Source organism: Micrasema longulum, unplaced genomic scaffold, assembly GCF_059751315.1.
Source record: "Micrasema longulum isolate JH-2025_06_02 unplaced genomic scaffold, ASM5975131v1 h1tg001039l, whole genome shotgun sequence".
NCBI classification, from domain to species: Eukaryota; Metazoa; Arthropoda; class Insecta; order Trichoptera; family Brachycentridae; genus Micrasema; species Micrasema longulum.
In genome coordinates, this window is record NW_028278227.1 from 291999 (window position 1) to 318117 (window position 26119).

The 26119-nt window shown below is 29.9% G+C and overlaps 1 protein-coding gene and 1 long non-coding RNA gene across 2 annotated transcripts in view; one reads left to right on the top strand and one right to left on the bottom strand.

Moving 5' to 3' along the window:
- Positions 1 to 5234: 5234 nt before the first annotated feature.
- Positions 5235 to 22354, bottom strand: LOC148277388 (uncharacterized). The gene is made up of 3 exons (XM_088232942.1): positions 22143 to 22354; positions 19187 to 19422; positions 5235 to 11751 (listed from the first exon to the last, which is right to left on the bottom strand). The coding sequence occupies exons 1-3, from the start codon at positions 22159 to 22161 to the stop codon at positions 11362 to 11364; spliced, it is 645 nt and encodes a 214-aa protein (XP_088089068.1). The 5' UTR covers positions 22162 to 22354; the 3' UTR covers positions 5235 to 11361.
- Positions 22355 to 25348: 2994 nt separating this feature from the next.
- The window catches only part of LOC148277389 (uncharacterized), a 42599-nt gene continuing 41828 nt past the window's right edge, over positions 25349 to 26119 (top strand). The window contains exon 1 of the long non-coding RNA XR_015823492.1: positions 25349 to 25813. This is a non-coding gene — a long non-coding RNA (uncharacterized LOC148277389). The remainder of the gene's footprint in view (positions 25814 to 26119) is intronic.

Below are 26119 nucleotides of genomic sequence, written 5' to 3' on the forward strand. Positions count from 1 at the left end.
TGAAACCCAACGGTTTTTACAAGAAAAAGTTCCCAGCTTCATTTCATCACAACAGTGGCTTTCATTATCTCCGGACTTAAAACCAATGGACTTTTCCATATGGTCCATTTTAGAGGCCAAAGTCAGCCACTATCAGCCAACATTCGTGCGGCGTGTGAAGCCTTCTTGGACAGACTCGATGCTTTTATCTACGCATTAGGTGGCTAGATCGAACGATAACATTTTTTTAAAAATTGAAATGTTTTTAATATATACTGAAGTTTTCAAATTAAAAAAATCAAAATTGACAAAATTGCAGAATTTTTAATTGGTAACACTTCGAGTGCCGACCCCTGTATATGAAGTCTAGAAAAGACTTGAAACTGATGTTAAAAAAGCGTTGTAGATAAATTATTCAATAAATAAAATGAAACAAAGAATACTGATTGATAGTAAAAGTTCTCTAGAAAAGTATACGGTTCATTACATTAGTTAAATATTTCGTTATTAAAGTAATACTGGTAGTTATAAAAGATTTTAACTTAAATTGTGCGCAGCATTATTTGCAGCAAAAGTTGCCATGATATGAGCTGCGTTGCTAGCTGCGACACTCGCCAAATTGCTGGCAGCAATTTGGGAAGCAAAATTAGCCGAATTATTAGCCATCATATGCGAAGCAACATTAGCTGAATTATTGCCTGCTATTTGAGAAGAGATATTAGCTGAATTAGCCGTTAAATGTGCTATGGTATTGCATATATTGTTAGATGTGGTGTTCACTGAGTTATTAGACATATTGTTTGCCACATAGTTGGCTACGTTAGTGGCTGCAATGTTAGCAGCATTGTTCGCTGCGAAATTAGCCGCAATATTTGCAACGCTCGTAGCTGCAATATTAATGGCGTTATTATGCTGAATTGCGTGCATCGCTCGCCCCATTTGGTTCAGAGTCTTCATCCATACATTGGGATGGTTGTGCGCATTTTTCACCCTCAAAATTCTTCCAGCCATGGTGAATATAACAGCCCTGCAGCCCTTGGTACCGTGGGTGGAACAGATCCATCTTGCTTTGCCGGAACTTGTACTTTGATGGCTATGTGTGAAACCGAGATACCTGATCAGCAATCGTCCCTTTTGCGAAAGGATGTATTCAACTAAAACAGAAATTAGAATATATTAAATACAATTCGGCAATTATTACACTTTAAAAAAAAAATAATAATAATAATCTTTTATCACTGATACTTACTACATAATAACGACGAATCGATGTCCGAAACAAATATATACTAACATACACAAAAAATAAAAAAAATGGTGTTTCAAAAAGCATATATTTTGAAAAAATCACTAGGTACACAAATGAAAGAACTGATAGAGATAATTATTTATTGATATAAATGTGTAGGTGTACTTAAATTCATATATGCAAGAAAAAATCTCGTTAAAATAATATTGTAAGTATGAGCTTTACTCATAGTTATATTTTTAAGTAAAACTGGAAATGAATGATCAAAAAGACCTTTGTGGAAAGTGACACATGAACAGTTATTTCTCATAATACACAGTAATTTTAAGCATGAGAAATTATAGTATGACAACATAGACAACAAGTAGGTATAGAAGAAGACTTAGGGGGTAAATCACCATTTCCTTGTTAAACCTGGGGTGCAATTATGAATCTTATTATAAAAATATATTAAAGAAACGAAAATGCATAACAAAATAAAATAAATAAACAATTTACTTTTTTTTGTATTCAGAATACCACCACAGATTAGTTTATATGTCCCGCTAAATGGCATTTCAGTTTAAAAATCGATTTCACAATCTTTGACTATGGCAAAAAAAATGTAAACCACGTTTAAATCGCCGCTAAAGTTAACTAGAGGTATTTCCTCTGTTTGAATCACATAAAAAATCACACAAAAATGGTGTCGCTCGCGTTACCGCTATGACAGCTCTGATTAATTTTTTATAGCCGTGAAAACCGTTTATAATCTAAATAATTATGCGAGAATCCAAGATTTTGTATTAAATTAGGTTGGTATCCTATCAACAAAATACAATTAAACTTGATTAAAGCTTGTATAAGAAAACGTTATGTCCACACGATGTATTTCGTGTTTTGACGGTTAACAGCGGCCAGTAATCAACTTATAACATTAATTCCTGGTAAAAGTTGTTATTTTCTTATGCGTACTGACATATTGAACTAAAAAAAACTAAAATTAAGAAAAAGTATGATTATTATATTATTTGATGTTAAGAAATTGGAAAAGCGAAAGAGAAAATACTAAAACATAAAAATAATAACTATTAAAACTTAAGTGAGCTACGAAAGAAATACTATGGATACATTAACCTAAATGCCATAAAAAGTAACCTCAACTGATGATTCTAATTTTCAATAACATACAAAATACTGCGATATGACGAGGAATGACGCTGTTGATAGAGTGCGTGGGAATGTGCATTTTGAAAAATGCGCGATTTTTTACAGCAAATCCATAAATTTTTACAGTCAGGGCTTTCTGCGGATGTGTTGCCAGACGAATGTCTTGATTAACTAGTCGAAAGATTTATTTAGCATTAAGTCAATGGTGAAATCGGTTGGTTACAAATATCATTTAAATCGGGTAGCTAATTGTAACGTACATTTTGTTTATCAGGATTTACGATGGTGAAATACCCCCTTAGTGGGTTTAAGTACTTAGTTAAAATTATTATTATGGTAGACAAATGCTCGTAATCAAAGACAAAACTCAAGGTGAGGAAAGTACATTCTGATCAGTAAAGAGGACAGTAAAATGGACATCGTCATAAGAGATGGTTGTATGAATTAACAATGTTAAAATTTACACCACGGATGCATATTTTTTGAACAAAACTAAAAGTATAATCAAAGATAAACAAAACAATGCTCACACAATAAATGCACTAAAACTGAAACTCAATAAGATTTTTTTAAAATTAAACAGTTAGGTTTTAAGCAGTGAGCGCAAGTAAATGTTTAAAAAATAAATTATAAAAGGAAAGCAAAAAAAAGAATAAAAACCTTATTTGTGGGACACTGGGTTAATGTATTGTATTTAATTTAATAGCTTTTCAATTAATTTGAGAAATATTTTTAGATACAATTACAGAAAAAAATAAAGAAAAACGTATTCATTATATTTTCAAAAAAACTCCATTCTTGAACTGACAAAAACGAGCTCGTTGCAACAATCGTCCCGTGAACTCATATTTATTTCCTTCAAATTGTTATACAGGGGGAGCCACATTTTGTTATTTTTTAATATTCCATTTCGCTGAACACGAGAAAAAATGGCATTAATATCTCAAAATATAAAAAAATTCAATAAAACCATTTCAATTGTTATGAATTTATATTAATTGTAAGTAAATTGAAAACTACGGAATAAAGGGATAAATATCTCCACAGTTAATTTCTGAAAAGGTGGATTTGTGGTTATGTTCAGATTTCTTGTTTAGTATAAGTCCGTTCATAGTGACAATCTTCGCTCGGCAGGAAGTTTTAGTCTTGGGAAAGAAAGAACATTTCCAAGTAATTTTGTCATTAAGACATCCCGATTCATAATAGATAAATCTATTAACAACAAGTTTCAGTTTGCCCTTTTGAGAACGCATGTAAAATACTGGAAAAACAAGAGAAGAATATTTTATATATTTAAAATATGATCATGTACTTTAGGCTGGTCCTTAATCAAGGAAGTAAAGAGATAAACTGTCGCAAAGAACCCTAGTGACTGGCTGTACAAACTTGTAAGAGTTTCGCATTATATTAAATAAATTGTCTATGTTTTATGAATTTATGTATGTGTATGCGCATGGGTGTATGTACATGTGTGTGTATGTATGTGTGTGTATGTATGTATGTGTGTAAATATGTGTGTATATGTATATGTGTATTTATATATATATAATTTTTTATTTTTTTTAATAAATATTTGCGTTCTTATGATTTACCCAAACATTTAATTTTGAGGGCCATTTTCAACGAGTTGTAAATAACTCACTATTAGAAAATGGAATCGAGTTGGGGTAGAGTATGATTCGAACCACGGACCTTTGGTCCGTGAGTCCGAGACACTAGCCACAGGACCACAACCCGATTAAATAAATATATGTGTCTGTATGTATATGTATCAAAATGAGTACACGAGTAAGTTTATATTTTATTAGTCTGTGCTTTCTATTAACTTGTAAACCATTATCATAAATTAAAATGTAATTGCCTAGCTTGAAACGGGGTATGTACCCTTGTTAGCTAGGCATAGTGAATATAAAATTGTATTTATGATAAAATGTATAAATAAATCAAATAAAAATAATAAATGAAAAAAAATATATAAATGGTTGCATACATTTTGTCCTCATAAGACCCATATATGGACACATAAGTTTCTTGTTTTTTGGAATAATTCACTTCCGATTGGACCGCAGTTGACGGTTTTATACTGAAATTTTTCATAATTACTTGAGTTTCGTGTAGAAAAAGCCGCCTTTTCACTACCAATGTCTTTTGGATTGACGGCTACAGCCTACAGCCATCATTTCCTAAATGAGATGCACGATTTTGACAGCACATGTTTTTAAAAATTATCGAGGAAATGTGGCAACTGCAATTAGTTGATTTTTAGATCACTTCCCGTCTTCGGTAAATGAGCAATGACAGACTTTAATACAATATTGTATGAGATAGAGCCCTAATTGTATGCAATCAAGCGACTACTTTTACCGTTTGCGCATTAAAGGGTTCAGGGATCACACTGTGCAACATTAACCATTCTACTTATGTTCATACACATTATTTCTATGTGAACCCTTAAATGCCTAGACTTCTTTATTAGAAAATATCGATAATCCCTAACGGATAAAATCTAATATCTGTCTAGAAATATTTGGACATACTCATAATATTAATAAATTATGATTATGTCCAAATGTCCAAATGGTCGGTGAATTCAAGAATTATAAAACATATGTTGGATTCCCTTAAAAAAAACTAATATTTCAAAGTAAAATAAGTAGGCACTGCAACATATTACATAGATCTGATAAAATTTCAATTGTATAATTAGAATGAAATTGATGAAAGTAATATGAACATATTTATTTTATCTACTGTCTTTGTACTTTTTTCATTACTTGAGTACTTTCAGTATTTCCATTTATATTTTTGCATTGGGTAGAGAGGGGGAATGGCGTTCACTTAAGGAAAATACGCTGTATTTGTCAAAATATTAATTTTACTTCAAAATTTAAAATAAAGAACAAGTTCTTAAACTATTCATTAATCAACATTTTAACACTATACGTATTTATATTAAACTTATAAATAATTTAAAAAAACATTACAAAAAAATCAGGTTTGAGGGCCATTGCCCCTGACTTTGGGTATTGCCGCTCAGGCTAAAGGGTAATGACACTCAAACATGTTTTTGGAAATATATCTACTAAGATCCATTTTCATTACACTAGTATGCGTGAGATCAACCTTATACAATTAATGTTAAGTCTACAATCACAAATTAGCATCAATTATCCCTATTTGTACGTGAGATCAATCTTATATAATTAAAAAAATATAGTATAATCTTCAATACCAAATGAACTTCAATTATTATTATTATTAGGGGTAATCACAATAATAAATACCAAGATTCTATCGCCGGATACATAAATCGCAGATGTAACCATCTGCCAAATCCCATCCAGAACATATAGCATGAGACCACAGTCCGCAGGTGGTACAGCGATACCACATCAAGTTATTTTTTCCAAATTTTTCGCAAATAATGCATTTGTTACGAGTATAATCTTCAACACACACATTCATTTCTTTATCACCGTTGTCGTCGCAAAGGTGCTCTTCATCTTCACTCTCTGAAGAACTTTCTTGTAAACTTTTTCGTTTGTATAATTTTTGTTTCATATTCTTATTCTTCTTTTCTTTGACTACTATTTTAGGTCTTGATTTTTCTTTTTTTTTCAGTCTTATTGAGTTTTGCAATCTTTTTATTTCCTTTATCTTGTAAAATACTTTTCACAGAAATCGCAGTTAATATGGTAGCATGTTGTTTCCTCTTTCTTTAGGCTGGCTTAGAAGATGGTGCAATAGTTAGCGTCGTTGCTATAGCAGCAAAAGGTACAGTAATTCTTCCTTGTTCGTCAATAAGTTTTTGGTTAAAATGAACTGCCAAATCAAATTCGGAGCATTGATCCTTATTTGATGGACCTGCCAAAAGATATATATGTCCTGAAATGACGGCCGTACCACAAGACTGCGTATCACCAAGATGCTGGACATTTTGGTCTTCGTTTTGAGCGATTTGTTCCGATTTTTCGCCATAAGCGATGCTGCCAAAAAGTCTTGATCAGTGAATACATTAGGGTTTAAAGGATATATTCCCGTGGCTCGAAATCCAGCTTCTCCCTTGCTTATATTCGCAACTTGTACGAATGCTTTATTGAAAAGACCTGCAACATTATGTGGTGTTATTTTAGACATTAAATGTGTCTTCATATGTCTGTTACATTCGTGCTTATAAGCAGCTTTTAGAGGTCCGTAAAAAAATACATCAAGTGGCTGTGTTCCACTTGATGTATTTTTGTGGTGGAATCGAAAGCATCGTGATGTGGTTTTCCTTGCAAAAAATAAAAGCTTGAAGGAAGATGTGACTACTGTGGTTATCCAGAAGTAACAGCACAGGTGATTCATGGGTAGACTTAATAAATGCTGAAAAATATTTGAGCCAGGTGACAAATAAATCTTCGTTTATTCAGCCATTCTTAGAATTGGTGTACAATGAACCAGCTGGTTCATATTTTTCTAATAATGGCGTCATTCTCTGTCTGGCAAAAATAAACATGGGTGGTATGAAGTTTCCAGTCGCACTCATAGCACACATGACGGTTATATTGCTTCCTCGTTCTCCACTTGTAACAGATCCGACTCTTCTTAGTCCTTTTTCAGCGAGCACCTTTCCTGAATCTGTCACCGTGGTGATACTAGTCTCGTCAGCATTGTAAATGTTGTTTGGAAGGAACTTATATTTTTCCATTAAGTCACCAAGTTTGTCGTAGAAATGTGTTATAAGAGTGTTGTAAGAGGTAAAACAGAGTATTAAAAAAATAAAGGATAATTACACACCAATGACATACACATTAACAGTAAAATCAGTAAACAAAAAACCCATAAAGGCATGGCCTGTTTGTGGGTATACAAGAAATGTTTAAGAATATTTGCTCCTATAATAAAAAGACAGATATAATATTTTTGTGTAACATGAGAAAGAGAAAATAAAATATGCTGTAAAAGATTATAAGTTATTTTCTTTTTTTAAACTAATTAAAAAAGGAAATAAAAAATAATAAAAACTTAAAAATATTCCTCATTATTAAAGGGCAACAAAATATATCAGAGAAAAAAAGAGTTCATATATTTAGTTTGAATCCAGGATAGTGCGTGTTTTTGAAAAGAAGGAAAATTTTGAAAGTTTGGGATCGATGAAATATTATCATTAAAAAAGAAATCAAAAATTTTTGGGCCTATAAAATATGCATGTCTCTGTGCTAGCCTCGTTTTAAATGTGGTATTTCTAACACACGATTCCTTCTTTGACTCGATCTATTTGAATTACTTTTAAATAAATTTTGGTTCTTAAATATATATTTTGAAAAGAAGAAAAAATGTGATTTTTGTGAAGCATTATTTTTAAGATAAATTTTTGAACAGTTTCTAATGGTCTAATATGGTTGTTATAAGCTCCCTCCCATCCAATTATTCCATAGGAAAGCGATGACTGTACAAGTGCATAATATACCATTTTAATAGTATTAAGCTGGGCGTAAGTACACAGCCGTTTGCACAGATAGGTTAAATATCTCAATTTATTAAAAATTATTTCAAGATGATTGGTCCATTATTGAAAGCAGAAACCTTATTCAAGCTAGTTACTTCAGCTTTGCGTACAGAAACTGAAGGGTTGCGTCTCATAAAGCTGCGTACCCAATCCAATCCAGCTGTTTTGCTGCTTCGATCAAAATTATTTTTGATATTGTTGAGCTCTGCATATTTATAAACATATTTACGCAAATCTGTGACACTGGGTCTATAGTATAGCGAACCCAGCAACTTAACTTGTTCAGCAATGTAATTTTCTTGCTGTGGGGTGAAAATGGGTTTCCGACCTAGTCTTGGGTTGCTCATATTTTCATTTTTTAGTCGATCCCTCAAAGTAGTAAATGGTACGTTAAATTGTTTTGCGGCTTTTCTTTTGGACATCCCTTCTTCAATCGCAGTTTTAGCAGATTGAAGGTCTTTTTCGCTCCAAGCCGCTTTAGCGGTGGTTCTTTGACGATTTCTGGGCATATCTATAAGAAGAGAAAAAAGTTACTACAAGGGGTAATGGCGCTCAGGTGAGCAGTATAACCCCGAACGGCTGTATTGTATTTAACTTGAAATTTAAAAACATTCATATACAGTTGTTCAAAATTGGCTACATTATCATAAAATAGAATAGTTTTGTATTCAGAAAAGTTATATTAATAATTAAATAAGTATTAAAAGTCTGGACTTACCGACGAAAATACCGAACCAAAAATTAAATCAGCGCAGTCGTAGACGGAAAAATGTATTTCACGGTCGCGTGCCACGAGCTGACTGCCTGTACGTATCGCTGCCTATTAGGGACCCCCGTCCCCCGCGCTTCACGCGACGCACAGTGTTGCTATATTCCATTTTGACAAAGTTACAGGGGTGAGCGCATTACCCAGTGAGCGCTATTCGCCCTGTCTCCCTACTTGCTCTTTCTACATTTCACATTTTTGTGAATGAACATGTACTCATTTTCATATAATTGTTTTTCCACTATGTTTGCACATTTGATTCTATTTTTCTCAACCCAAGATAGGCGCACTGTGGTCTTATAGAGATGGGACATGTAACATAATTATATTAAGCATTTATAAATATATTATGTAATTTATATGAATTAACTATGTAAATAAAAACAATGTTTACTTTGTATGACACAGATTTATAATACATATTTTTTGCCAATCAATACAGATATAAGTTAACTAAATTATGTGCAACAGGCGGGTTGCACAGGATGATAAAAAGCCTCGGTTTGTACATTTGTTAAACAAAAAAGATTGGTTTAGATTATTTGAAATGGGAAATAATTTATTTATTGATCACAAAAACATTTCATTCATCATATTGTGAGTAGACAGAAAATAAATACATTATAACGATGTGATTTTTTAAAGATATTTTTCAAAGAAATATATAGTTTTTTTATAATGTATTCCTCCCCTTCTTTAGTATGCAAAAATCTTCTATTTACCATTCTTCAAACCTAATATTCCCGTTGACCAAATCGACTACAACTTCCTATCAAATAATTTAAAATTGTCTACTCTCTCGAATAGGAGAATCTTAACCGATTTAGTAAACCTATATAAAATTGTAAATGGCGCGCTGGACAGCCCTGATTTAACGCGACTGGTCAATATTAAAATACCTTCCCGTCGCACACGAAATAAGTCGGTGTTTGTCGAGGTGTCCAGCGGGCACAACTACTATGTAAATTCACCTATAGCTAGACTTCATCGCCTTGGTAATGAATATGGCGATGTTGATATATTTCGTTACTCATTGAGCATATTCAAGACCAAAGTACTACAGGCGACCGACGCGACTGAGTCTAGTTAATAAATCCTCGATCGTATTTATGTATGCTTAAAAGTTGGCCCGTGTTATGTTTTATATTTTTAGTTTATAAAACCCTTTTCAGTTTTCAACATTTTAAATAACTTCACTTTAAAGTTTAGTTTACCGGTGTAAAAAAAATAAAAAATAAATATAATTATGTTTTATTTGAATCCTGTTATGCCTTATATTATAAACATAATATAATGTATGTATTATGTCTTAATAGTGTATTATGTTAACTATGTAACTTTATTTTTAAATTTTAATAATATATTTTTTTTTAATTTTTATATTTGAAAAAATGTTAATTATGTTTAATGTGTAACTTTTTCTTATTATATGGTATGTATAATGTAAAAGCCCCATGGGCGTCAACAGAAAGAAAAAATATAAAAAAAAATATTCTGCTAAACCCCTAATAGCTATAGTATATACACACATTTAGGATTCTTTTTTTATTTTATATATGAGATGTCTGAATGTATGAAAAATGAAAAGAGTTTGAATAAATATAAAAATGAATGTTTTGTTTAATGTAAGATTATATAAATATATATTAAATAAAGTAAGTCTTAACATTAGTTTATATACAAACAGTAATATAAGTTAACTCATAAAATAAACATAAAAAACTTAAAAATAAATTATGTTAATTTTATTTAATGACATCTGACACTTAAAATCCCCGTAAAGCTATGTACACTTCATATTTAAGCAGTGTACTGCTCACTCTACTTGATTATCTGACAAAACATTAGGAGTCTTTCAGAGTTGTTAATGAAATCAATACCAATATAATCAGTGTCTACTGCTTACCTTACTCGATTATCATAAAAATATTAGTGAAATCAGTACTAATATGCAAATTTTTACTTTGTTTTTGCATACGAAGAGGCTTTTACAGTAAGAAGAAAAAAATAGTGTAGTGTACATAAAATACAATATTAATAGAATAAATAAAACAACAAGTTTGAAAAAGTTATAATACGTATGACTTTGTTAAATTATTATTTTTGTTGCTGTTGGTTTCGTGGTGAAATGGTAAGCGCGTTTTCCTACCATGGAAGAGGTCTCAGGTTCGATTCCCGACATGGTTGATATGAAATATAGAATATTTTCATTGTCCCCGGACTCGTACCGGAAGCGTAAGACTGATCATCTTACCTTCATGTAAGAAAAATTATCAAGATACGCTGCAATTGGTGTACCAATGCAGTGCCCTATGCACCATTAGGTGTGGAATGGGGATGCTGATGATGATGATAATACATATATTATGTGCATGGCAACCTAAAGATTAAAAATAAAATCAATAGGTAAAATGATATTAAATAACTGTACGTAGACTATTTCATTGATATAGAATATTTAACCTAAAGACAGAGAGAAAAATAAAAAACATCCATCTCTCTGTACTCATTAAAAGCCAGTAATCTAAGAATTAGAGAGTTGAAACATAATTTTGGCTGCCGGATGCTTCAAAGAACAAATATTTAGGTCTTGTACTGCAAGCAGGTACCTAAATACTAGTAATACCTGAAAATTTTCAAAAAAAAACAAATAATATTTTCAAAATAATTAAGTAAAATAGAGAGTAGGCACCACTTAAGACCCCTTGTATCGACAATAAAGATTCTTTAATTTTCTTCTATTGCCTTATCCCGTAATCTACCGATAGTCTTAGGATGGGAATGATTATCATTTGTGACATAAACACTGGAACCAATGGTAAAAAGTCGAGCGCGACACTTAAACCGTTGGCTCTGAGTACATTGCCACATCTTTTTTGTGCTCGACATCTTTTCAAAATTATATGTTTGACCGTTGTAGACAAGTTGTGGATTACCACGTATACTCAGAATGAACTCTAGTGGTTTATTTTTTTCCGCTTTTCTTGGAAGTTCTTCTGTTTTGAATAAGTTCACATTGGACAGAAACTGGGAATCAAATTCCAAGTCACACGAGTCGTCATCATAATCAATGAGAAGGGCTGTATACTCATCTGGAATAAAATAAATCAAGATACATATTTGTATTAGTCACACAAAAACTAATGTTTATTTATACATAATAAAACCCAAGTTATTTTCAGGTAGATTTATTACTTCTTCTAACATACTGATCTTCGTGGCAAAAGCCATCTTCTCAAAATTATGTATTTAGTATAATTTAAATACAGATTAAACATAATTATGTACAATTGCTAAACTAGAGAATGCACTGGCTTTACCACATATACCATTTGAACCACTATAGTAACATGTTTTCTCGCATCCATGGCCAAATGCATTTTTTAGTTAGCGGTAAACGATACATAAAACAAAATAAATATTCAGAACTAAAACAATTCAAGTTACTTAAATAATTTGACACAGAAAAATAAGCGAGAGTCCTATTTATAAAATATATGCACCTATTTGTACCATTGTTATATTAAATGCCCTGTTTTGTGTACTGTCCCATATAATCAATATTGTTATTATTATAATTGCATAAAATCAGGATACATAAGGTGCAGACGGAAAACATTATTAACAGCTTTCTTTTAAAAAAACAGCGACAGATTTATATTATATTTTTACATACACATAGCATGGGTTGAATCTACATTGTTTCATTAAACTGTAAGAAAATTTTAGCCTTGTTTAAAGTAAGAACTATAACTCTGTATAATACTCTACATTATACTATTATATTTTACTTATTTAATGAAATCGATAATTGACAGCCCTGCTCTGCTTGAACTAATTAAAATTCGAATACCTGGTAGGTGCACTAGAAGGAATTATTTTTTTGCAACAATTCACGGACCAACTTCGAAATGCACTCACCTATACCCAGGATACATAGGTATGAAAAAGAATTAGAACAAATATTCAATATTTTCAATACAAATTCTGTTCATGAATTAAAACGAATTCTCACTTGTTATTTATTAGAAAAATAATGGATTTATTTTAAAATATAATATTAATTTAACTTTGTTTCCTGGAATACGTGATTTTTATTGAACGAATTCTCACTTGTTATTTATTAGAAAAATAATGGATTTATTTTAAAATATAATATTAATTTAACTTTGTTTCCTGGAATACGTGATTTTTATTGAACATGATTTAAAGACATAATTTAAATTGTACATTGGTGAATTTATTGCCAAATGGCAACTTCTTCCAACCAACTGATGATGATGATTTCACTAAATACAGGTATTATTTAGTTAATTTAATTTTAGTTTTTTATTTTAGTTTAAAAAACTTATATTTTTTAAATACTAATGTTGTATTATTTTTTTAAATTATTATTATCCACTTATTCTCAACTTTGAATGATATATTTATATTAAGTTATATTGTGTTATATTTTTATTAAGAACATAAGATTTTCTCATGGTTATTGTCATATAGAGATGTTATGTTTCTTTTTTACTTTTTGTTTTTTGAATTATATCTTCACTGATTTTTTTAGTTATAATTATTCTATTATTTCATACTATGTACTACATGTTTATTGTGCATTGCTGTGATTATTTCTGTAAATTATTATTTTTTGTAAAAGGTTCTTTGAACTGTTGATGCATAAATAAATAAAAAATAAGTAAAAAGTAAAATTAAAAGAGGCGCTGCACCGATCACATCAAAACATTTCTATGCATATGAAAATGTTTTTTTTGCATGCTTATTTTGGCATAACTGAGCTGTGGGTACAATGCTTAGCCTGTAATGTTTTTTTTAAACTTGTACGCGGACACTTTTTTCTCAAAGGATCCACTCACACGGACACATATAACTGTCTTATTTTTTTTTATATTTCACTTCCGAATGGATTGTAGTTGATGGTTTGAAGTAAATCTTATTTGACTAACATACTGTAACACTTTTGTTGGTGACAATTTTCATAATTAGTTCAGTTTTACATAGGGTAAAGCCGTCTTTTCACTACGAGTTCCGAGTACTTTTCACTACTATAAACGAGATTAAGTATTTTGACGGCTACAGTCAACTTAACTGATAATGTTTTTAATAAACTGAAGTACAAATTTATAAGACGATAAAGAAATCATGCTGATGCCGCCGTGCTATACAGAATATATTTTTATTTTTGTAAAAGAATAACCCGCTAAGCTTCTTTTCTAGAAGCTCGTCAGCAGGTGGGAAAGAAAGGATATGGAAGGAAGTTATGAATAATACACCACAACACTCAGACCAATTGATAAAAATTCTGGATTGCAAATTTGAATTTTTTCTTGCAACTGGCGGAAATATAACCCGCGACGCCAGTTTCACAGTTGGCCATTAAATCAACTGCGATACGGCGCCTGTAATTCATAATAAAGTGGCCCAGAGGTGACACATAAGGGGCTTACATCTGCATTCTCATTCATTAAATGTTTTGTAACACAGTTGGGAAGCGATAACAATGTTTCACAAAAGCTCGCGATTCTGTGAGAAATAATGGAGAATACCAGGAAATGAATATCAATCATTTGAGACATTGAAAATATTTATTTACAACAATTCTCACACAATTACATTTCATCATTTGTAATAGTTTCGATCAGACTTTCTATTTGATAGTGTCTTCGGATTCTTTTGGAATCAGGTGCATGTGAATGTTTCCCTGTTTGAGACATCAGCTTTCCATTTTTTGTGACGCAGCGAGCTTTGCAAATTCTATCACAACACGACCAGTAAACCCTTAATTCCCTTCGTTTAGTGGCTCGGTATACATACCCAGCAATTACTAAACTAGGAGCACCGCGTTGAGTTTTTATATAGGATAAGTTATCTGTAAGAAAATACAAAAAGTAAAATATTTTGTGTTCAAAAACATGTTGAATAATAATTAAATCTCACTTACTTACATAACTCTCATATACTTAATTAAAATGTAGCTCTTTCAAGATACTAATAATAGTATAAAAATAAATATTTATAAAATAATTGTATGTTTTTGGTTAGGTTTTATAGTGATAGTCATTAATTTATATCACCTATATTGAATTACCTACCAATCCCTTTAATACGAAAACGTTTAAAGGGTGGCTTTTGAGATCACCAACAATTACGGTGTATCTTATACAATATTGCATTGAACACGGTCCTTGTTCATTTTACTGAAGATGAGTCATCTAAAAACAAACCAATTGAAATGAAGTTACACGTCTGCTCGATAACTTGTAAATACATAAAGAAAACGATAAATAGATCACCATGCAAACTACAGAGCTAGCGATTGGTATTCATCGTTTGAAATCCTCTAATATATTTCTGATATCATTTGATTATCAACAAACTTATTTTATCATTATTAGTTTTTTAAGAAGTTTATAATTTTAATAACATTTATAACAAAAAATTAACAATTCAATTTTTTTATTGAAAATAATATATCACCTTACCAAATGCATGGTGTTTGGTTTTAAGATCACTGAAAATTTCAAATTTTCTGAATAACCTAAGTGTTTTTAGTTGTATCAATAAATACCTTATAATTTTTAGACCATATAAAATGTTTATTTAAGCAACTTATCAAATATTAATTATTAAATAAAATTACATTCAGTTGCTTCAAACAAACAAAAAATACCCACAAGAATCTTAGAACAGAAACAAAACTTTACCATCATCACATTACACCTAGCAATAAGTATGTAATAATAAATCATTATTATTTCCTTATTAAACACAAAATATGTGACATTAAATTGCGGTACTAACAATTTATTAGCAAGCTAAATAAAATTTTATAGAAATTTCGAGTGTAAAGGGAAAATAAAACAAATGAGAAATGTTTCAATTTCTTATAATGAAACAGAGTTGTAAGACCTTTAATTTCACCTATTTAGAATGCAAACATAATTATGTCTAAAAAATGTGTAATAAACTGTTTATAAAAAAATAAAAAATAAATATACAAAAGTATAAAAAAACAAGAATACTTATTTAAATAAACAGAAAAGGGTAACATGTATCATTTTACAATTAAAATAATAACAATAAAACTAATATATTATATATAACTTGTAAACGAGATATTTAGTACAAAAATATAAAAAATTGTGGTACAATAAATGCAGACCATGACTAGAAAACCAATTTTTAAGAAATGTACTTTAAAATAAGTATGATATACATGTTATAACAATGGCGGCCTCCGTGGTGCAGTGGCTAATACGCTTGACTCACACACAAAGGTTCTGGGTGTGATTCCCAGTGACGACACCGAAATTAAATGGGATTTTTCTCAAGCCTGGGTATTCTGTGCTGTAATTAATCGCTAAAATGGAATCTCCTGGCCTGTTTTAGTGCCAAAAAGACAAAAACACAGCCACATCAAAACGCAAACATAATTATTTTTGAATGTTGTGTTCGGTATGAGTAAAAAATTTTTTTTTTTTTTTTATATTGAAAACATATTATACATAATTATATACAATATTCCCAAGGAGTTTTTTTTAAAAAAAACTCATTTAGGGACATACAGATAATAATTTTTTTAGAGACGTTTTTAAATTTTAAACTATAATATTATTTAACAAAAGCAGAAAAATTAAAATTATGATATACTACAAATTAAAAAGGGTATGAAAAATACTTGAAAATAACAGAATAAACAGAATACTAGGCATGGAAATAAATTCAAAATAATGTTTACATTATGCAATCTGGGAAAGAAAATTGAAAAAGTTTAAAAATTACATGGATGTATATATACATACTGAACTAGTACAAAATAAAATCATTTTTTTTAATTAACAAAATATGCGCACACCCAATACAGGTTAATTTTTTTTATCAAAAACGTTGAAAAAATTGAAATTATGTATACAAGCCAAAAAAAGTATATAAAAAGAAAAAAACACAAATAACATTTAAATAGTATTAAAAATTACATATACAAGCAAAAACGGTGAAATATTAAAAGGTATATGTTCAAGATGCGCATTCTCTATAAACTAACATTATTTATTCAAAGTACTTCTGGAAAAAATAATTCTTCAATTCGCACGTCCTGTTTCTATATTTTGAAATAGGTACTTTAAATTTTTGTGGCAATTTATTAAATTCCTTGAAACCTATGTATTGTAAAGATCTAGTACCAAACTTCGTAGACTTCACAGATCCAATATATATATTGTTTTTTGATCGAGTACTGTACCGATGGATGTCTCCAATGAAAGCTGGCTTTATGTTACTGTGCATTGAGTCGAGAGTAGTATTAATGATAGTGTCAGTTATCTCGAAATAGGAAAGCATGCTAAAAGGCATGATTTTTGTTTCAAAATAAATGTCCCTTACATGAGCATCATAAACAAGAAAACAAGAAAAGGGACTGAATCGCACAAAAAAGCAACATAGCTTTGTACTTTACAGGCTCAATAGATTCCTACTATTAAGGAGACCGACTGAAGTTTAGGTTTAGGTTTCGGCCAATAAAACAAGTTTCAGTCGATGTTTCAGTTTCAAACAAAAATTGGCCGAAATATCAGCTCAACCAAAACCTGAGGTCGGGATGTGTTGAATTACATTCGAAATAACTGCTTTTCTGACTATAGTCAGTAGTTCTAGGATATTTCATATTTAAATATTTTTGAAATTCCTTTACAGTAAAGAAGTTAAAGTTTCTATAGTGTACATTGAAAAGCTGTTACATATAAGTTAATTAATATAAGTTAAGCAAGGCGTGTTGTAATCTTACTCCTTTTTACTATTCATATTATTATTATTTTGTAATACACTCAATTTATTTGTCAATTTTTAAAATGTGTAAATGGGGGCTAAATTTCTAACTGTCTATGCGCTCTGTAGCTGCAAGACGTCCTGTAATCTAGCTCCTATCTATTATAATTTTTGATTGATCTTAATTAAAAATGAGGAACTAGAATCCCAACCGTCCATGCGCTCTGTAGCTGCAGGACGTACTGGGATACTTATTAATTGTACAGCGCCCTTGAGGTGATTTTCACAAAAATGGCGCTTTATAAATTATCCAACTATATATATATATATATATATAAGTTGTATAACATAACATAAAACCAAAAAGCACTAAAAACAACCAAATTTACTCATTAAATTTATGCCTTTTTATTTCATTGTGTATTTTAAACACTTATTTAATGAACTCGGAAGGTTTAAGAATAAAAAGCCTAATTTTGGGGGTTTTGAAGTGACTTTTAACTTATTTAAATATGTTTCGGTTTCGTCCAAACTAAAACAGAAGCCAAAATTTGAGTTTCGGTTTTGGCTGAAAATCTTGTTTTCGTCAGTCACTACTACATATTTGATTTTTTATTGATTATCACTTCGCAATATTAACCTACCCATTAATATATTTTCAAAAATGTAAAAGCCCACTAAGGGTGTTTAAAAAAAATATTTAAAAAATAAAAAGCTAGGTCTAAAATGACATAAAATATACAATAACAGAGATTGAAAATCAAAACACGAACATACATTCCGTGTATCGTATTTTGTGGACGATAAGACGCATCGGACTATAAGACGCACCCTAATTTTTTGTTGAATTTTCAGAATGAAAAAGTTGGTCTTAAGGTATGAAAAATATGGTAGTTTTAATCAAGTACTTTCATGTTGTGTAAAAAAAAACACAAAAAACAGACTCACATTGAAACAGCTAAATAGCTGTATTTCTAGTAATGGTATGTTTTAAATAAAATGAAAAAAACAGGGATTGGACAACATCAAAGAATATTATTGAAAAATAAAGGACGACTAGGCAATCTTAGACATAATGTATATCAATCATTCGAGTCTTAAAAGCAATTTCAGTAATAGTATTTAATTTTGTGATAAGTCTGTTACTATTTTATTGTATTTATTTTTATTTATTTTATTTATTCATATTTTTCGCTTACAAACTATAAATTAATAATAAAAATAATGTGACCTCACTGGGGTTTCCCGTGCCGAAGACACTTAACAATTTAATTTTTTTTTATTACATTTGAGAATAAACAAAGAAGACTCACTTAAAAAACAAACATAATTAACAAATATTCAGACAGTTTTAAAAACAAGGTATTTATATACATCTATATTATTTATATTACAAAACACACAATGAAAACAACAAAAACCTAACATAAGCCATACAGTTGTGGAGCAGTTGATTCAGCATTGGTATGGGCGAATGAGACAATCCATTTTACTTCTACCTAGCTCCACTATCCATTTTTTTATAGCCTTTTTAAACATTTTCTCATTACTAATTGCTTTAATAGATAGTGGAAGTAGGTTATAGATTTTAATTGAATAATACTCAAAATCCCTTTGTCTGAAAGTGGTATTAGTTTGTATTTGTTTAAGTTGTTTATGTGTTGAGGATCTAGTGATTATATTATTTGTATGTGATGTATTGTGGGGGTTTTGTCTTTCATTTGAGTAAGAGTAGTGTTTGAATCTATAAGTGAGTATTGTTTTAGCGTATAATTTTTTACTTGATCTGACTTGTAATTTGATAGTGACTATAGATTTTATCGAAATCCGCTGGATGCGAATGTTTCTCTGATTGTGACATTAGTTTTCCATTTTTTGTAATGCATCGAGCCTTGCAAGTTCTTTCATAGCACGACCAGTAAACACTCGATGCCCTTTGTTTAGTAGATCGGTATACATAACCAGCGATTGATAAACAAGAAGTACCACGTTTCGTACAAATGTAAGATAAATTATCTGCAAAAGAATAAAAAACTAAATTAATTTCATGTTTTCAAATTAAAAATATTTTAAATACGATTGGTGAAAAAACTCAAGATATTTTTTTTTACAAAAAACAGCAATTCATTTTATTGATTGCATTAGAATTCACTTCATAATGAATTATTATAAAATAAAAATAATATTATTAGTTTTACACATTTATTCTATTAAAAGAACGCTTCCCATCGACCGACGATACAATCCTAATATTATAAAAGTATACTATTCATGGTGTAAATATATATATAAAAACTGTGTAACTTTCAATAGAATAAATGTGCGACTTTTAATAGAATACATGTGTGACACTAATAAGAAAGTATTGATTTTATAATAATTCATAGCAATTTATTTGAAATTTTTTGCAGTTTATACATCAAATAATGTTTTGGTGAGTCGAGTTAACAAAATATCACTGGACATAATTTGGGAATTCTAAAATACAAAAAAAAATCAACATAAAACTTAAAAGCCGATTTTTCGTATACACTTTTTGGGGTCAATGATTGGCTCCATAGGATCAAAAGGGCACTTTATATTGAGTCAAAGGTGTTTAGTAAATGTATCACAGCATTATTACTTAATTATTCCATAGTAAGTACTTATGCAACGATAAATTACTGTAGAGCCGTATAACAATTTCTAAACAAAACAAAGTTTAAGACTTTGAGTAAGAATGAAGGAAAAAGAAAACAAATACTAAAGGTTTTAATTTCATATAATTAAACAAAGTTGAAAGACTGTTATAGTCAACAATTCGGAGTACAGGAGTATGAAAGAATAATGAAATTATGAAAGTTTAAATCAACAAAGCAGCCAATTTTGTAGTTGGTCACCAAAGGCAGATTGTTTGTGCCCACGTATGTGCAGAAGTGCAGTGCACCTCCAAGTAAAAATACTCATAAATATTTAGGTATTCAATAACTCATGAAAATATAAGTTACTACCTAATTATATTGAAATCCAACCAAGAAATATAAATCAGGTACAAAGAAACGGGGATTGATTATACCGTTATATGAATAAGAAGTCCATTTAACACTAATGTCAAAAGAACTAGTGAGACCATTTCTGGGGGACGACATTCTTATCATATAAAAATAATCTAAGTACTATTAGTTTTTATTATTATTATTATAGTTTATTATTTGGGATGATTTACATAGCACCAGTTTAAGTTAAAGTTACGTCATAACAATTTGCGACATTAAACAAATATTAGGATCACACTAGGTAAAATATACTAAAATAACCAACTGTTGTGGTCAACGTTCATGGCACATGAAAGAAATGCGTTAGTGTTGAATGATGCTGCCTGATTGAGTTTTGACAGAAATTGGAGTCTCGATATTCTCAAAATTATGCAGACAACCTTCACATTGTAATAATTATTATTTATTGATTTCTTTACTTACTTATAGGTAGAGCATCTCTTTTTTAACTAAACCTTATATTTATACTTTTTAATCACATAACTCCATGTCCAATTTCTAAAAAAGGGTTGGATTTAATAAAATACATATATTTTCATGGATATTTTGATGACAAAATCATATTTAATAATCCAGTAATTTATTAAATTATTAAAAAGCATAGCCCCACTATTCGTGCTTGAAATGAAAGTAAATTATATTAGTCAATCATTTAAATTTTTTCAATAATATATAACTTTTTTTGGTCATTTGTTCCTACTGCATTTGTCTTCTGTTTTGTGTGATAAATTTATCATTCTTTTTCGGCAGCTCAGTACAAATAAAATAATACAGTCAATTATAGTATTTGTATACAACACACTAACTGCATTTTTTTAAATTTAGAAAAAAAAAAATATTTTTGCTAGAAGTCGAAATATCGATCGAGCATATTAAAGGGGCATGTACAGCACCAACCACAATGGCTCATCGGGTGTGAGACGCAGGAGCGGGGAGTTTCTACCACTCCAGCGTCTCTTGCTGCATACATCATGAACGTAAACTCCAACAGTGGTTTACTGCGCTGATTTTAAAGCATTTAAACGAAAGTTCATGCAGAAAAATATAATTTTGTTTATTTAAATAATCATTGAAAATGCTTGATATTGGAAACAACAAATTTTTAAAAGGGATGTTATTAGTGGTGGGAGCTAAACTTTCTGCTTATAATTGTTCTGGAATCAAAACAACGTTTTTACACTATATCCCTATGATCACATTTTAAAAAAAGTCAATGAGTACTTATTTCACCCCGTCTTATGAATGAATTGTTTGGGGAAAAAAAATACAAGGAAGGAATGAGGAAATAGGCGAAGTAATGCAAACACTTGTAAAGTCTGAACTGAATTTCCTAAACGCATATGAAACAAATAAACAACTCACCAATTCCCAACATTCACTAATATCGATGTATGTACATACTTAAATAAATTTTAAAAACTAGTAACACGAATATTGAATAAACATTAAAAGAAAAGGATTTAACACTATGTAAACAATGCTATAAATTGGTCGCTTACAACCGTAAAGCAATAATATTTTACAAACAATTCTGCGATACAATTTGTAGGTTAAAAGGGAAAACAAATTTAGCACTTGGTTTAAGTAAAAGCTCTTAATAACAAAAACACGTGACACTTCTGCTCAGAGGCACATGTTTACATGAGATGATAATACAATTAAACCAATTTACGATCACATTTGATTAAAAATGATAATCACCAATATTTAAATCAATCATTCACTTTTATTATGGTTCTGTAATTAAAATGCTACAACCGGTTTTCCGTTAATCGAGTGAAAAATAATGAACAAGGAGTATTGTTGCCCCGATGATATGGCGTTTTATTAAAATATTATTTACGTAAACAACATTTACAGAAACGTTAAACTATTTTGAAACAGTTCATGTGACATATCAAAAATATGACAGACCGACGCCATCACTTAACCATAAACAACAAAACAATGAACAGATTATTAACCTAGGATGAGCGTAGATAAATAAAATTGAATTACAATATTATTGCAATTTTTTTTTCTTCATTGGACCTTTTCCCAAAATATGGCAATATCGGCTGATAAACATGTTACTTATTATTTACACAATAAAATTCAAACATTTTGTATATCTTAACAACAAAAATATCAAAAGAGCTCATGTAACAACATAAATAATAACAAGAAGCCATACATAAAAATAAAACATTCGTAGTATTCGTAATATAATAAGATAAATTAGGTTGTGGTCCCGTGGCTAGTGTTGCAGACTCGCGGATCAGACGTCCGAGGTTTGAACTGCTCTCTATCTTAACTTGATTTCTATTTTCTTATAGTGAGTTATTTACAACTCGTTGAAAATGGTCACCAAAATAAAAATATTTGGTAAAATTATAAAAACGCTCATATTTCTTTTTCAAAAAAAAAAGATGTTGTTATAAACGTTTAAGTTACTGGAATACATAATTTTAAGTACGACCTGAAAAATCTACAAAAAATCTTATTAAATATAACTGTAAGTATTAGAGCATCTTTCTTTTTTTTCACATTCGCTTCTAAGTGGAGTATATGGACATTACCAGACACCTTCAGGATATCCTTTCGCTAGCCTGCTTATCACTTCCTTTCACGTCAATCCCGCGTCCCTTAGTTCTACCGAATAAAGTTGAAATATCGTCATTGACGGCCTTCCATGACGGCGCGGAGGAAGCCCGCAGGTGCAGGTGTAAAGAAGAGGCAACTTGGTTTAAGGTTCTTCCGAGGAATGCGCAGCACTTGGACAACTAAATATAACCAATACAAAAACACAAAAAAATTAAACTTTGAATGAAATAGAATTTTAAAATGTATATATCGAGGATTTTAGGACCCCGTTCTTTTAAAATGCAGTCACGTTGGTATCGGAAATTATTTTGGCTAACTGTTCATTTGAAAAACATATTCTGTTTGGTGTCATATACTTTTGAAAATGATGTATGATTGAAAATATCATGTTTAGTTCACGCCGAATAAAAAACAAAAATATTTTTTCTCAATTGGTCCAGGTGTTGTTGTGTGTGATTATGTAAATATTTTTTACATATCCTCTGTTTCACTTTCCCATCTGCGGAAAAGCTTTTTAAATAACCATATTTGTTTAAGTATATATTTATTTACATTAAAATACATAATTTATTAAATTCACATGTCACTTGCAACACGAGCGGTAAGAACCAATTTTAAAGGTGTTTTTTAAGAATGTCTATGTTTTGTAAGACTTTTGAAAGTAAATTATAAAACTTTATCGCCGTATACACAAAATTGTTTCCTTTCCGTTAGTTGTTCACAAGTTAAATTATCTGACGCTCTTGTATTAATTTCTTGAGTGTTTTTTGTGATTCGAATATAATTGTTTATTTTTTCTTAAATATTATCTTGAGCTTTTCTGTGTAAATAAATTAATCTGAGTTGAGTATTTTTAATATTTTATAATAAAAAATCTGTAATTTTAAAACATTAATTTATTAAACGCAACTACGTTGAATAAAAAATCATGAAAAACTAAAATTTAGGCTGGTTGAACTTTGTAACAAGCCAAAACATTTGAAATAACACAATTTTATCTGATATTTGAGTGGTGTTTTGTGATTCTTTCTGCAAATAAATATATTTTTCAAATGACCATGAGTCGTTTGAGAAATATTGTTTCTTATTTTATTTATTAATTTATTCATATTTTTCACTTACAAACTATAATTAATAATAAAAATAATGTAACTCACTGGGGTTTCCCGCGCAGAGGACACTTAATAATTTAGTTTTTTTTTATTACATTTGAGAATAAACGAAAAAGACTAACTGAAAAAACAAACATAATTAACAAATATTCAGACAGTTTTGAAAACAAGGTATTTATGTACATCTTTATTATTTATATTACAAAACACACAATGAAAATAACAAAAACCTAACATAAGCTATTCAGTTGTGGAGCAGTTGATTCAGCATTGGTATGGGCGAATGAGACAATCCATTTTACTTCTACCTAGCTCCACTATCCATTTTTTTATAGCCTTTTTAAACATTTTCTCATTACTAATTGCTTTAATAGATAGTGGAAGTAGGTTATAGATTTTAATTGAATAATACTCAAAATCCCTTTGTCTGAAAGTGGTATTAGTTTGTATTTGTTTAAGTTGTTTATGTGTTGAGGATCAAGTGATTATATTATTTGTATGTGATGTATTGTGGGGGTTATGTCTTTCATTTGAGTAAGAGTAGTTTTTGAATCTATACGTAAGAATTGTTTTAGCGTATAATTGTTTTGGTGTCATAAATTGTGATTTATGGAATATTTCTTCCGTAGATGTCTATTTCGGGACTCTGAGTATGATTTTAATGATGGATTTTTGTGCTATAAATACACTATTTAAAAATGTGTGACTCGTACCACCCCAACCGATTATACCGTACTCCAAAATTGATTGGCGCAATGCAAAATAAATCTTTAAAAGTTCCTGTACATTAATTATATTTCGAATTGTTTTGAATATATACGTTAATCTCTTAAGTTTATTAGTAACATTTTCAATCTGCTGTTTCCACTATGAATTTATATCAATAATAACTCCTAAGTATTTGACATTGTCTGTCCTATCCAATATTGGTCAATTACAATGAGCACTTTGAAGACAATTATTATTATGTAGTCTATCAAAGTAATATTTACTTGGAATTGTAACTTATTCACGTGATTTGAGTACTCACAGAGTGAATATAATCGACAAAATATCTCTTATTTATTATTACTTAAATACGTTTCTCGAATCATAATGCGTAATTATTACAAACAAGCGATTTTCTTTTTCAGTAAAATAAACAAACACATGCAGTTTCATCAGACATAGACAACTACGAAACAGAGGTTCCATACTATATTAAATAAATATAGTCTATGAAAAAACTGTGATGGCGTCTAATGTCAGTGCGATTGTCATTTATTTATTATTATATTTGGATTATTTATTATAACTTTCAGTTCATAGGGCATTCATAAATATTAATCTTGCTATGGATCAGTGTTTGCCATACGATTTTAGTGCAGTGTTCCCTTAATAATAATATTTTCGTACGCAATTTTTTATAACCCAACTTTTACCATAATATTTTAGATTTTTAATCTTATATCTTAGACAAAATTAACTCATGTAAGCAATAGTGCCAATTGATATATAAATCTTACTTCTATACTGATATGTTTAAAAAAAATAAATAATGCCATAAAAAGAAAAATATGTAGTGTTGTTTGTTATCAGCTTACTGTGTATCTAAAATTGAATAGTGTTTGTTGTGTACTGTGATATTCAATGTTATTTTAACATGGATTATTTTTTAATTCACGGTTTTAACTAACGGTGAGCAATATTATATTACCTTTCATTTGCTTTAAAATCTAATGCCAAACGAAACCCCCCAAATGCCCCCAAAACAAACATGTGTATCTTCTTCCAAATAAGTTACCTCCTATCTTAGCTTAAATTGATACATTTGTAATAAATCTTCAAATTATTTATAATCACCATCGAATCTTAGTCTTCTGTGACATTTACTGAGTCTCTCTTGTGTGTCTGCCAATCACTCGGCCTAGAAATTTATAGAATTTGTGTAGGAATTTTTGTGTTATGTTTTGACATGCTCAAGTCTCTCATTTACACCGACTA